Source organism: Aptenodytes patagonicus, chromosome 1, assembly GCF_965638725.1.
Source record: "Aptenodytes patagonicus chromosome 1, bAptPat1.pri.cur, whole genome shotgun sequence".
Lineage (NCBI taxonomy): Eukaryota > Metazoa > Chordata > Aves > Sphenisciformes > Spheniscidae > Aptenodytes > Aptenodytes patagonicus.
Window position 1 is genome coordinate 126827588 of NC_134949.1, and position 14849 is coordinate 126842436.

Below are 14849 nucleotides of genomic sequence, written 5' to 3' on the forward strand. Positions count from 1 at the left end.
ATGTTTATCCTGCACCTGTCCCTAGACGACCCTTTTGGTCACTGACGGACAGAGGGCTAGATGAACATCTGAAATGACCCAGTGTGGCCACCCGTCAGTCTCAAGGCGTTGTGGGTGCACTCGGATTTCTTTCCATTATACAGATTAATTGGGTAAAGTAACCAGCCTGAAACACTAAGAACAGCTTTAAAGTTTCTGTTTGAATTTTGCTTGCTAGGGCTGGATAGAGCTACATACAAGCAAAAAGAACAAAAAAGATGAAGAAGGGACAGAAAAGGACAGACTTTACACAATCCAATAATGTGAAGCTATTTCAATCGCGTTAGCTAGTGAAGCTTGTCGATCTATTGACACAAAATAAATGAATGAACTGTGCATATCTACTTGTGTCTATCTGCTGGTCAGACTGTGAGCTCCAAAAGGCAATCAATTGCCAGCAGCCAGGTCCTCTCTGTTCCCGTGCAGTGATTTGTCTGTCTTGGGCCTCTGCCACCAGGTCGGCTAGGAAAGCTAGCATCAAGTCAGAAATCTGTGCCAGGGCAGCGGTGTTCCCCATCTCTCCCTCTCTCCTGTCCCTTCAGCAGCTCTCTCCAGCTTCAAAAGGCACTGATGGGAAAACCCAAGGAAGGAGAGCAGATACATACAGCTGCTAGTCTAGACACCACTTGGAGCTGGGCAGGAAGGAGGCCTTTCTGGGCAGTTCAATTCACCCTACTGGGGACATCTGAATTAGCCAGATGATTTCCAGCCCAGAGGTGTCTTTTTCTCTCTGAGGGCTGTGAACGGGGCCCGTGGTGACAGACTCGGGTGTGGGGAGCCCGCAGCGTGACCCTGAGGGTGAGGAGAGGAAGGTCCCTCCTTCTGTAGCCACATACCTGCAGGTCCTGCACACTCCTCTTTGGTGTGCATTCCTGTTTTGGGATCTCACTTTGCTCTACCTTGGCTCTGCCTGCCATCTTCAAATCCTCAGCGGCTGTGGCTTTTATTCTCTTTTTGCCAGCTTGTTTTCTCACCAGAAATGTTAATTTTAAGAATTCTAGGCAGTTTTTTCAAGTGCATTTGGATGGGTGTGGATAACAGTCTACATAGACAGACCTCAAGCATTTACTTAATGTAAATTCCCAGAATAACCATCGTCCCATAGGACTTACTGATGATGACAGATCCTTAGGTCATAATTCTTTGTGCTATGAGCAACTAACTCTGATTTATAACCTCAAACGTCCAGAAAACTGCATGACCCAGTGCCTCGGCTTAGCATGCTGTTGGGAATGGTGTGCTGGTCAGCACACAGCAGTTAATGGTTTTTGCAGTGGACACCATGCCCAGGGACAGCAAGTGAGCAATTTCAGCCCTTCGTGCTTCATCCTTTTGGGGTTAGACCGCTGTCAGTGTGGCTTTCCTGCACCATGGCAGCTGTTTTTCTCCATGCCAACATGCAGACCATTTCAACAGAGGGACTCAAGCAGTTCCCAGGAGTTTCAGCTGCTGTGCCTTGCCAGGCTGAGTTTCCCAATCAGGTTTTGCAGCACAGGACGCCACAGTACCCACCACCCCCTTTGCTAAGACATTTCTGTTCATCATTTTTCTTGCAAAGCCAAATACAGCCCCGGTACACTGTGGCAGGGGAAGCTCAGCAGGACCACTGACCTGCGCCTGCCTCACTGGCACAGCCCCAGGGGAGAGATCTGGAGGGTGAGACAAGAGTAGCAAGCAGTTACCCATCTGAGCCTATCCCTCGGAAATACCTGCATGCCCCATTACACTCTTGTGTTGCGCACGTCGGCACGTGCCTCTGCAGAAGGAAAAGCCTTTTGGTGAGTATGCGTGGCTCAGTGAGAGCTCTGCCCTGGAAGAGCACTGATTCTGGCAGCCTAATTTCAGTCCCTGCAGATGATTTCCCACAGCACTAATTAGGGTTACCCTTTTCAGTGTGGCTGCATTTTAATTCTTTCTGCCAACGAGACTCCCATGAAGGCCCCATTACCTGGTGAATGCACCTAGTTGTTGCACCAGCTTTTGCAGTGCAGTATTATCGTGATTACACTGTGCTTAGGCCTTCCAAATTCACCTGGGCCACAGCGCCAAACCTTCCTTAGCAAAGACCTTCAAAGACCTTCAGTAGACTTGTCAGTTTATTGCTCATATTACAACCAATATCCTACCATATTCAAATCATATTATTGAGCCTATTGTAAGTGCAAGGTAATGAAGTTTTATGAATGACTAATTTTTACCCGCTTGGATAAACTTACTCATCACAAAAGTGTACTTGGAGAAATCCCTAAGGAGGCATGTGTCTCCACCATTTTCTCTCTCCTTGCAGCACAACCCTGCACAACGGTTCTTTCCTGCTAAGCCCTGAGCATGGCTTGCAGCCATGGCAGTCTCACATTACCAGTGACAAGTGGCATTTCTCAGGGGTCAGTATTGGGGCTGGTGCTCTTTAACTTCTTTGTCGGCGACATGGACAGTGGGACTGAGTGCACCCTCAGCAAGTTTGCCGACAACACCAAGCTGTGTGGTGCAGTCGACACGCTGGAGGGAAGGGATGCCATCCAGAGGGACCTTGACAGGCTTGAAAGGTGGGCCTGTGTGAACCCCATGAAGTTCAACAAGGCCAAGTGCAAGGTCCTGCACATGGGTCAGGGCAATCCCAAGCACAAATATAGGCTGGGCGGAGAATGGATTGAGAGCAGCCCTGAGGAGAAGGACTTTGGGGTGTTGGTTGATGAGAAGCTCAGCATGACCTGGCAATGTGTACTTGCAGCCCAGAAGGCCAACCGTATCCTGGGCTGCATCAAAAGAAGCGTGGCCAGTAGGTCGAGGGAGGTGATCCTGCCCCTCTACTCCGCCTTTGTGAGACCCCACCTGGAGTACTGCATCCAGCTCTGGGGCCCGCAACATAAGAAGGACACAGACCTGTTGGAGCGAGTCCAGAGGAGGGCCACGAAGATGATCAGAGGGCTGGAGCACCTCTCCTATGAAGACAGGCTGAGAGAGTTGGGGTTGTTCAGCCTGGAGAAGAGAAGGCTCCAGGGAGACCTTATAGCAGCCTATCAGTAGGGGGCCTACAAGAAAGCTGGAGAGGGACTTTTTACAAGGACATGTAGTGATAGGACAAGGGGTAATGGCTTTAAACTGAAAGAGGGTAGATTTAGATTAGCTAGAAGGAAGAAATTCTTCACTGTGAGGGTGGTGAGGCACTGGAACAGGTTGCCCAGAGAAGTTGTGGATGCCCCCTCCCTGGAAGTGTTCAAGGCCAGGCTGGATGGGGACTTTGAGCAACCTGGTCTAGTGGAAAGTGTCCCTGCCCATGGCAGGGGAGTTGGAACTAGATGATCTTTAACGTCCCTTCCAACCCAAACCATTCTATGATTCTATGATTTTGTTCCCAACAGTGCTCTTAGAGGCTTTTTACTGTGCTCTCATTCAGCTGAAGCAGGGAAGCATTTGAGCTGCAGTGCCGGGCATTTAAAACACCCAAGGAGAAAGCAGTCACACTCACCTGGGGACCAGGAGATTCTCCTGTGTCTGGTGAGACACAGCAGGCTCTATTTCAGGTATAAGTCAAGGCCAGGGGGACCTGTTTCTTGCCTTTACCGTTGCAGAGACTTTTCCTGAGCATGACCCATGGGACCCGCCTGTGGGGACGCTGGTTAACAGTGAGAGTGCCCAGTGATTCAGCTGCGTGTTACATCAGCAGCTGAGGCCCATGTTGGGTTAGATAGGGTACCAGGTGGGTACCTGCCTTCCTGAGCTACTCGGTGCCCCGCTGGTCATCGCACCAAGGGATTGGCAGCACCAGAGACACGGTGATGCAGAGAGCAGGAGGTGTCTGAGTCAGACCAGCTCGGTGGTCAGCTAACAAAGGTACCCTTCTCTATGTCTCTAGGGGAAAAAAAAAAGCCCAAACCCACAGCTGTAGCTATATAAAGGGAAACACTGAATATTTTCAGCATTCAGAAGGGCGAGTGGCCTGTGTGAAGCCATGTATCAGCTAACAAATGCAAGCAGTCACTTGCAAGTGTGAAGTGTAACTAACACAAAAAGCTGAGTGCCATGTTCCTTTCAGAAGTGTTAGTGACTACTCTGTCAGTGGTGAGTTGCTAAGATGCTGAATTGCCTGGGAAACAGAGAAATACACAGCTTTAAAATAAAGATAGCAGAGAACTCAAGAATTGTGTCTTAGTGCTTTTATTACAGTGAAAAAAATGCACGGTACTAGCCTACTGACAGAATAAAAGCTGCAAGTAACTTTTCATTGGAAAGGAGTCAATCCAAGGTAAAAATGACCTAGAAATCATAGCTGTTACAAACTATAAAGTCTGAGTTGGGACCTCCGGCTGTTGTTTCCCATTGGAGTAGGTCCAAAGATCGCAAGGTTCGTGATGGAAGTTTCTCCTTTAACAAGCTGGGGAGGTAAAGAGGAGAAGCAGATTAAGGGACATGTTTTCTCCACGAATTACACAAGATGCTAGCAAGTGTTTTGCCTAGATGCAGGACACCAAAAAGGCAATTTTTTAGCAATTGCTTCCCCTCCGCCCGCCCCCCCCCCCCCCCGCATCCATACATGTTGTTTCCTAGCTATGATTCAGGTCAGTAAAAACAAATTATGGTGAATTGTTTCCAGTACAAAATACACTGTGGGGTGGGTTGGAATTGGCTGAGGCTATTGCTTATCTACGTTAGATATGCTGAAAGGTCAATATGTTAGATATGCTGAAAGGTCAACCCTAACTAAAAAAATGGAAGCAGGGGATCAGAAATTTCTGTAAGTTTCATTCCACATTTCTAAAAGAAAGCCTTTTCTCTCTTGTGGTAAAGTAGATGTGAGTTTGGTAGCTGCACCTCTACCATCGCATTAGCTGCGGGCTTGAGCTCACACCTGAGCCCAGGCTACCTGTGCAGCCACATTGCTCACAAGTCCCTGGCTCAGATGCGTCGGCAACACCCACCCGTCTGTGCAAGAAGACGGTCTTTTTAGGGTTTAGCCACCTCTTCCCCTCTCATGCCCTGGGTGAGGAAGGTCTGCACCCACACCGGGAAGGGGGGGGAGACCCCATCCTGCTCACTCCCTCGAGCGTGGCCTCCCGCCGTGCCGGGCTGGCACAGCACACCAAGCCCGGGCACAGCACGGACCCTGCTGGGAGCCGTGGTGGGTCCACGGGGACACGGGGGACGCTGCCTCGTGCAGGACATTACCCTCCTCCACCACGCGGTGGTAGAAGCACCAGGGGACACCAGCGGGATGTGCCGTGAAGCAGCACCCCTTCCTTTCGCACTCCTTAGCCGTGATGCCAGGGAAGCCGCAGTTTATCCTGGCGTGAGGATCGTTGGGACATACTTTCTCAACTGCATAAAGCAAAAACAAAGGAAGAAAGGAGGCCGTGTTACTTTATGCTCCTGGTGGCATAATTCACAAATAAAAGGCAGACCACGAAGGTGAGGTCAGTGAGCAGACGTGACAGCCATGATGACCTTCTCCATACCAATTTCAGGCAGCAGGTTCACCCAAATCCTTACCACGCCTGTTAGGCAAAACTAAATACCAGGGGGTGAGAAATTGCTGCTGTGCCCCAGGGGCCAGAAGGGGCTAAATTTGCCCCTACAAGTGTCCGGTAGGCAGCGACCCAGCTTTACTTTTCCTAGATCCAGCAATGGGGTGAAAAGCCACGTGTCTCCTGTAATGGTACCACAGACACTGGCCTCGGACCAGGGTATATTCATGACCAGACCCAAAGCTAACCCCAAAGCAGCCTGGCTAATGCGGGGACAGGAAAACCCAGCCTCCTCTGCGTGCCAACTTGAGTTACGGAAAGGAGGTAGGTCATTTAGGAGGAAATTGCAGCTCATCCAGGCAGTTTAAAGTAGAATGACAGGTAAAGAGGTTATACCACCCAGCCTGAATAATTCAGTTTTCCTCTCCTAAAACAGTTCTGCTCAGAAAAGCAATTCTATGAAAATGACACTGTAAGGTGCTGCCATTCATTTTTCAAGATTTTCATGAGATGCAACAATGTTCAAAAGAAAAATTATTTTTTTCCTCTGACAATTCTGAGCCCTGTTGACCAATCTTGATTCATATCAAGTTCTTTTATTGGGTAATGTTGCCTTGCACCCTGACTTCCTTTCATTTCACCTCTGCAACTGCTGAGATTGCCCTCAAGTTCTCCTAAGAAGGAGTCGCGCGGTCAGCCCAGCAAATGTAGGTTACATTCAGCAGTTATGTGAAAAATACACCTGGTCCTTGAAGGACTGGGAGAGCAGCTCTTACCCTCTTTGAGAAAACAAAGGCAAAAAATAGAAGCAGGACTTTAGAAGGAAGGATCTAACGGAGAAAAGGATTTTTCCTGGGATATTTTGGAGATTTCATTGAATGAAGACTGGGAGCAAAAATGACAGGAAAAAAAAGAAACACCAAGAGGAATCATGCTGGGAAAGAGGCAGGAGAGGAGGGAAGTAGCAATTATCAAAACAGGCTGGAGAAAAGAGCGAAAACCCCAGAAGTTACAGGATGCCTGTGGTCTTTTGTACAGGTGTCAAAAAACTACAGAGGGACTCATCTACTCAGGACTTTGACATGCAGTGCTGAAGTCCTCCTCAGCCACATAGAAACTTAAATAAGTGCTGAGGATCCCTTGCTCTACTGATGAACAGGACCACAAATGGCAGTGAAATGTTTTTAAATAATGAGCACGGGTTATTTCATAACTAGAAGCCTGAAGGAAGAGGAAATGTATTATAGTGTGAAGAGATGAGACAAAAGACTGATGGGTAAGCAAGGTTTGACTTTGCATTTTACTACCAGTGGTCTTCTAATAGAGGTTTGTGCCCACTTCGTTGGCCTAAGAAGAAAAGCAGAGCTGCTCCCCAGTTGTACACATTTTTGCATAGTCAAACACTAGGTAAATCGGTGTTTCTGGCAGAGATATTACCTTTCTTTGCTTTAGGAGCAAAGCACCAGGGAACGCCAGGGACTGAAGTGTTGAAGCAGCACCCAGCTTTCCTGCACTCCACTGCTGAGATTCCCGGGTAGCCGCAGTTCTTCCGCTCCCTGGGGGGCAATTTACACTGGCATCTTGCTGTTCAGGACAGAAGTAGCAAGTTACTGGGTGTCAGTTTGCACACTCGTTAGCAGAGGTGCATTTATCAGATGTCCACTGGGAACAATGATCTTCCCCTAGGCTCTGTCCATCTTTGCAAGTGTCGCTTGCTAAGACCAGAACTCGTGCGGTTTAAAAGCTGCTTTTAAACTCCCACCGATTTCAGTAAGGGTTGTACTCCACCCTTTGAGAATCTGTGGTCTCATTTGCAGCCGAGCCAGCCCAGCACAGTGGGGTCTCTGGACTTCAAATAGACCACATCAAACGGTAAAACCCCATAACTTCAAATGTCATGCTAATAAATGTCTGTTGCTTTGCCCATCCCATGTGAAAAAAAGAAAGAGTTAAGGGTCCAGCAGATATTCGAACAGGTGTAAAAATACAAAATCTTTGCATTATCGTCAGGTGACTATAAAAATGTAGGATTACATGCAAATAGTTGCAGCTATACTTTTAACATTTGAAGCCTATTGCACAGTCATCCGCAACCAAGAAATTCTGGAGATGTCCTTAGGTGTCTGCCATTGAGTTACTTGCTTTCCAATTCTTAATTGGAAGCAAATTTCCAAGACTTAATTGGAAAGTCTTAAATGACTTGTCTTTTATTGAGGAGGCAGATAGACTTCTTTAAAATGGTATTCATGTGGCAAAGTAGCATAAAATTAATGTCAGAAGACTATTTAGACAAAGCTAGCTCCTGTTCCTGTCCTGGTCCTGTTCTAGCAAGCTCCTGGACATGTCTGTCCCTCTACCTTTGTAGCAGGTTCCTGCTTATTCCACCAACACAAGAGCCCATCTGCAGTCTTTTTTATTTTGCCATAGATTTCTCTGAAAAAATTAAAAAGTAGATTCCAACTTTGGTAATAGTACCAGAACCAGACATTTGCTGTCTGATACGTAAACTGGAGACATCGTCTTGCTGCAGTTACAGTCAGTAGGATCAGGCCCACATACATACCTGTGAAGGCAGCAGAAGATGAATGTACTTACTTGGTACTGTCTTTCCCTCTGCCAAGGTGCTGAGGGCTATGATGAGGACGACGGAGAGCACACAGATCACTTTGAGATCCATTGCTCTTGGAAGGCGGGTGGAGGAGAGGTGCCGCTCTCCCTCGGAGCAGCTCGTTTTATACGCTCCTCGTGTTTGCCCAGCGAGGTCTGATAACATTGTTCCATCCAATGTTTCACCCAGAGGTTGGGTTTTCCTTTGTTTAATTAGGAAATGTTGCCGTGCATATTTTGATATCCCTGAGATAACTTTCTAGGCTCCCATGATCTATTGATCCTGTACCTATTACATACCTATAGATACGTATCTATTACGTGATCCCATAATCTCTTAATTGGATGCTGCTGGGTGGCTCTGGCAACCCCAGCTGCTTTCATTGCCATTAGAGTATTTCAGACTTCTGGGCAGCTTTAAGTTTTTGCCACTACTGAAAAATATATACATATATTTCCTATCCAAGTGTATCTTTTCTGCCTGAATTTTTCCCTGGCCTTAAGGTTTTGGTTACGCTTACTCTGAAACGGGTAAGGCAGGAGGGTTGGAGGTGTGGCACCTCCGAGCTTCAGGAGACCACAGGGCGAACCGTGCTGGGGGACCGAGAACTGCTGCTACAGACCTGAAGAAATACGTAAACACAGAAAGTGGAAGGTGTGACTGTGAAATACCGAGCCTGGCTGAGGCCGCTGTTTGTTTCCACACATGAGGCAATTTACACCAGTTTGCAATAGGAAAAGAAGGTAAGATCAGGGGAAAAAAACCAAACAAACAAAAAAGCAAGAGAGGCAACAGCACAAAGAGACTCAAGAGAGGAAAGGAGAGTTTATGTATGATCTCAGCCTGACCCACAGGCACTGTGCTCGTCCAGGGATCAGAGCTGAGTGCCCCAGCCAATATTTTGGACTCGAGGTCCTGTGCAAGGAGGAAGGTCAGGCTCCTGGAGCAGACCCCCTCCCAGCCTGCAGGTCCTGCCCCTGGGGACCACGTCCCTGTCCCCTCTGCCTGGTCCCCAGAGCAGGGTATTGCTTCGCAACCCATCCAACACCACAGGCACGTGATTTACCAGAAACAAACTTCTGAAGCACCACGTTTGACCTATTAATTTCACAATTGTTTTTCTCCTGGTTTTAAAGGTGACCTCTAACGCAGCCTTTGGGCTGTGTCAGGACACCGGGCCTTGGGACTTGGACAGCCTGGTCAGGCTTTAGTCTTCCTTTTGGATCTTTTTCTACCATTTACTGTAACATTTCTTAACTTCTAGCTACTTTCCGATGCTTGAACACAAGCAGAGCAGTGCCAGGGAGGGGGACACAAGCAGTGGGCTGGTGGGACTGGCTCCACACCCTCCCCAAAGGAGGCACCTGTGGAGCAGGCATGGCCAGCCGCAGCCCCCGTGGTGCTCTGCAGCGTCCCTTTTCCCATGGGAGAACCACCAGGGAATTCTTCCTGTTCCTCACCAGAAAAGGGATTCAATGCACTTTTTTGATCTTTGACAGAATTGAGTCTTCATGCCTTTGATTTTTATATATGAGTTTATTTTGTGCCTCTTTCCTTGGCAAAGTTCAAAGCAAGAACTTTTAACTTCCATGGTTGTGTTTTGAAGGTAATTTATTTGTTGAAAAGTATTTTGAACCCTGTAGGAAGAATTTTGGTCTACAAGGGAAAAAATAATAGAGCTCATTTTCCTGCTGTTTAACTTTTTTAATACTTTATTTATGCCCATCCCTACTTAATATATTGATGACACTTCTTGTTGAAAGTCATGATTCGTAAACCAAACATTTTGTGTATCCTTCATTTCATGAGATACCAAGCTGCAGGCAGAAGAGGACTGTGTTCCAGCACTCAGCAGTTTGCATCACACCTTTTACCTCCATCACTGGGAGAAAACATCAGATTTAAAACTTAAAAACACAGTTTTCTCCTTATGTGCAACATTGACAGTGCTCCCAAATGTCCATCGTTACACCTGGTCCAGTGAAGTCATTAGCAATTTTTCCATCAGCTTTCTTCTCGCAGTGCAGGGGGTGAGATTGGCTGAAATGTTGCCCACGCACGAAAGGAAAGCGGTTATCCTGAGTGGGGGACCGCGCTGCTTTCAGACCTCCGTAGCTGTTCTCAGTAGATTATCAGCCCATCGCATGAGTCAGGTGAAACTGCCGATAACATTTGTTCCTCCTGCCTCTTACTGGACATTAATTAACTCCTTATCTGTCAGCTGTCACCTCTTGGGCCCGATCCCAACTGCGTGCACAAAGGCAAATCTACCACTGAGTTTTTGCTGCGGAAAGAGCATTTGATTGGCATCTTAAAACAAACACACTGAAAGAAATAAGCTTTTTGCTTTCTGCCAGCGAATTACTTTAATATCGTTAATATGTTTATATAGCAAAGCCTTGAAAACTATCTGGAGTTCCCCTGTAAACGTGTTTCTTTCCCTGAGGCCGGCACCTAGCTAGACATTTTGGTAACTCGGCGTAGGGCGCTCAGGGTCAGCAAGTGCCCATGGCCAGAAGGGGCTTGGAGGGCTCCTTCCTCCTCTCCAGCCTCCATGTCCTCCCTTACCACCCTCCTCCGGTCCCACGGGGCTTTTAGCTGAGCTGTGGTGCTCTCACTTCCTTCCCAGCAAGGAAATGAGAAATTACCATGGCTGATACAGACCTTCTCCCTGCGGGTGAATAACAGGCTGCAACTTTGTATTCTGATATTGCAGAACTTTTAAAGGATGTGGGTATTTTTTTCTTTTCCTTTTCACTTAAAAACAAAGAACCAGCAACCAACAGCACAAATTAGGTTTTCATCCTAAAGGGAGTATTTTGTTCTAAATGGAATTTCCTTTTGGGGTAACTGTTAGTATGAGTGCTGACTTCAGAAATCTGTCACTGGGCCAACACCACTTGCATGTGAGCCCAACAAAATAAATCCCAAGTTTTGAGTGCTCCCTAAAATAAAACATCATAAAAGAGAAAAAAATCAGAGACAAGGGAGGGGGCAGTCTTCAGCAATTTTGCTCCTTCCAGCTGTGCAAGGGGCGCTCAGCAGGAGGAGAGACTTGGAGCAGGGATGGTTTGACAACACCACTTAGGTGAACCTCACTCCATGCCACTCTTTCACCGCAATACTGGTTTTTATGAGAGTGTTTCTAGAAACCATAGCAATGAGCAGTACTCTCCTCCCTTATCATTAGGCTTACTGTTTGCCTTGCTCTGACGGCCACTGGTGCCCTGCTATATCTCCCTTCCTCCATGTCATTTGCAGGTACACGGGGGTTGGTGTGGGGAACAGGCAGCGCAGGTGCCTGCTCTCCCCCACGGTATGGCCTGTAGGACCACAACATTTAAAGGGTGTATTTTTCAGAGTGTACTTTCCCTGGGGCCCATAAGACTGTGCTGTGGGTCTGCTCTACCCTGACGAGTTATATAGATGGTTTGCATATGGAGGTTTTGGCATTTGGAGGCAGAGGGGCGTATCTCGATGTGGGGTCCCTGTGATGACCCTATTGAGTTGGAGAGCAGAGCTAGGAGCTGATATGACCCTGCCTGCAACAGCCCCGTAGGGTCTGGACGACCCTCTGCGAAGGCTGACAGTACCCCTGAGTGACTGCCGCCACCTGGCCCTGTCCTGGTGCAAAGGGGATGGCAGGGACACCAGCGACGGCAGGGACAGCCAGGGGCTGGGGCTCCCAGGGGTCTCCGTCCCTCCTGGGAATTGCAGACAGGGAGCTGCAGTCCTGGCCGCAGGCTTTGGGCTATGCCTGCGCTCCAGGCTCGTCCTCTCCCTGTGCTGGGAGGTCCCAGCCACCGGCTCACACAGCGCATGTGTGACTGGGACCTGGCGTTTATTTTTGCAGTAAGGAGGTGAGGCAATCCCCCCACGCAGCTCGCAACGGCGGTGCCCAGGGGAGTGGGTGAGATGGTGAGCGGGCAAATCACGCACGGAGCAGGCACCGACACAAACTGCCTATGTGTGCATATACACAGGGTACCCGCACAGCGGGCAGCTGCTGCATCTGTGGGCAGGGTCTGGGCTCCCAACGCGGGGATGTTCATCTCAGCGTGCATCTCTGGATAAGATGCTGAAATGAGGGACGTGGGTCTCTTCCAGCTACTGTCCTGCGGACCCTCATGTTGTCAATAGGCACATTCCCACGTGCCACTTGTCCTTGCAAGGCATGGTACGGCGATAAGCTTCCTTGCTGCTCCTGTTAAACCCTAGAGAAAATTAAATAAAGATAAATAACATAGGGGTCTGGATTTGGAGCTGCAGGTTTCTGCATGCAGCAGGGATCCTGGGCTAATGGCAGAAATCATTCCATTCCCCAGTCCCTGGTGTAAATTAGAGTTACCTGGAGGTTGAAAAACTTGTAATGGAAATTTTAAGTGATGTTGCAGTCTATTCCTAATGTTCTTTCTTGTTCTGAGCCTCTACTCATTTATTTCTGTGCCAAACACATCTGGCAATAGGATTTTCAAGAGGCCAGCAAGGTTGTTGGGATTGTGCAGGAGCGTGCATTTGAACAGAAGCAAAAATACCAGGAAGAGGTTCCCAGTAAGATTCACTGCTCAATGCCCGTAACAAGCATCACGGTCTCAGATTTGTATTGGGCTTCCCTACCAGAGGTTATTCTCTAGCCCACGTAGGAAATCCCTGTGTTTTTGAAGCTTAAAGATCAATATTTTGAGTGTGTGTGGGAGGTGTCTAACCATGTTATTTTTAGATATAGGTCTGTTGTAAAACATGCTCAAAAATTTTGTTTCCCACAATGCAGGCAGGAGCTGTGCTGCAGCTTGGAGGTGTCCAGGCGGAGCAGTACGACCTGTGCCGCTCGCTTGGGTAACCCTTGCTGGGCATGGACTGGGGCTGGCTTTCCCTTTTTCTTTCAGGGTGGCCCCCATTTCAGAAGCAATCAGCCAAGCAATGCTTCACAGGGAAGCTTAAAAATACCACATCTAGGAAAATACAGCTGGACCTAACTATAGTGCACGGGACTCTAAAGCTTGAACATGTTGTTAAACACAGGCTGAAATATGGGACAGGTGAGATTTTTGGAAAAATGTAAACACTCATTTATATATGTAAGCCCCTGGAGTCCAGCCAAAGGTTTTGCAATGCTCCAGTTGCATGGTTGCTGCCTGGCTTACTTTTGCAAGCCACGCTACAGAGAAACATCAGCCATCAGAGCAGGGGCAGATACGTGTCACTGGGGAAAACAGGGGAGGCACTGAGTCAGGAGAAATTGGATATAGAGAGGAACTCTGTGACCCTCACATGCACCTAAGTTTGGATGTAGGTCACTACAGCAGACAGTGTTCCACCACACTTCTTGTCTCCCCAAGCTGCTAAACTCACCCTCTGTGGGATTAAAATCTGAACAGGTCTGGAGAAGGAACTAGAGAAAGAGAAAGAAGCCTTGAGCTGTAAAGGGGGGGGGGGGGGGGGGGGGAAAGAAGAAAATAGTAGGGATAATAGGTACTGTATGGTCTCTGACAACCTGTTGTGTAAGGTGTGTTGATCCATGCGTTGGGAGCAGTGGGGAAACCCTGGCATTTCTGGTGTGAATGAGGGAGAGCGCCGTTAGCCTCCCACATATTTTAACTAGATGAGTTAGCACACAGAAGCCCTCAATTCAGGATGTTATCTGCCTATCTACCACATAACACTGTGGGTTCAAAAAGTAGAGAAAACCCTACATCTTAATTCTGGGAATGGACAGTTCAAAGTAACAATTGAGATCCATCACTTCGATAAACATACCTACCTGAGATGTACTAATGCAGGTGTGAAAACCAACCTTAACCTAGTGTGTACAGACTCCTTCAGGGGAATTTTGTAAAAGAATATGTCATTTCTACAAACCAGAGGCAGTGCTGGAGGAGGGCTTTTGTCACATTTCTGTGGCCAACATCCTTGCACAAAGTAAAATGAAAACAATAATTACCTGAAGTTAATCAAATATATAACTCAGAGCTGAATCAGACCTAAAAGCCTGAATTTCAACATCCAATACATCATAAAAAGTTTTGGTTGCAACTGCAAAGCTCAGTGCCAATTTCGAAATGCAGGTCCGAGCCTATTATTTTTCCTAATGTTTCTGGGTTCTCCAAGCAGCACATGATACCTGTGTTGCCAGCATTCACCTTTTTTTTTTGTGAGCGCCAAAGCAACACCAGAAAATGCTTATCGTTCCTGAGATGAGGTGGGGACCAGCCTGTGGAGAAAAGGGCACGCTGGCTGTAACCAGCAAGGCAGTGAAAGATGTAGTCTTAATCTCTTTTCTAGACCCCATCAGTCTTTGCAGTGACCCAGACAGGGGAAGAAACTCTTGAATTTGGCCCGAGAAATGCGGAAGATCTGGTTCAAGACGTGCCTATTGAAAAGCCTCTTCATGATAGTGGTTGTGATGTATTCCAGTTTACCATGCCCCAAGCAAGAAAAAAACCCAAATCCTGATCTACTACCTTCTAAAAAGGGAAATATATAAACCAGGGAAACTTATTAAATGGAACTTAAAGGAAGAGTAAAATGAGTTAAAAGCTCGCAAACAGCAGGGTGCTATTTAAAGACACAATATGAAAGACTCAGAGTAAATATTTACCACCAAACAAAAAATACGAAAAGGATGTCCTCAGTCACACATATAGACCCAGAATAAGTAAATGGCAGAGTAAGTGAAGCTACTAGAAGAAAAAAAGACTTTTTTTCAAAGCCAAATAAAGAAAGCAGAAAAAAAACCCTGG

At 47.5% G+C, this 14849-nt stretch overlaps 1 protein-coding gene across 1 annotated transcript; it reads right to left on the reverse strand.

Annotated features, from left to right (window-relative positions):
• Positions 1-4189: 4189 nt before the first annotated feature.
• Positions 4190-8274, reverse strand: LOC143155900 (trefoil factor 1-like). Its single transcript, XM_076328875.1, has 4 exons — positions 8097-8274; positions 6939-7085; positions 5206-5355; positions 4190-4414 (listed from the first exon to the last, which is right to left on the reverse strand). The coding sequence occupies exons 1-4, from the start codon at positions 8272-8274 to the stop codon at positions 4407-4409; spliced, it is 483 nt and encodes a 160-aa protein (XP_076184990.1). The 3' UTR covers positions 4190-4406.
• Between the last annotated feature and the right edge of the window lie 6575 nt (positions 8275-14849).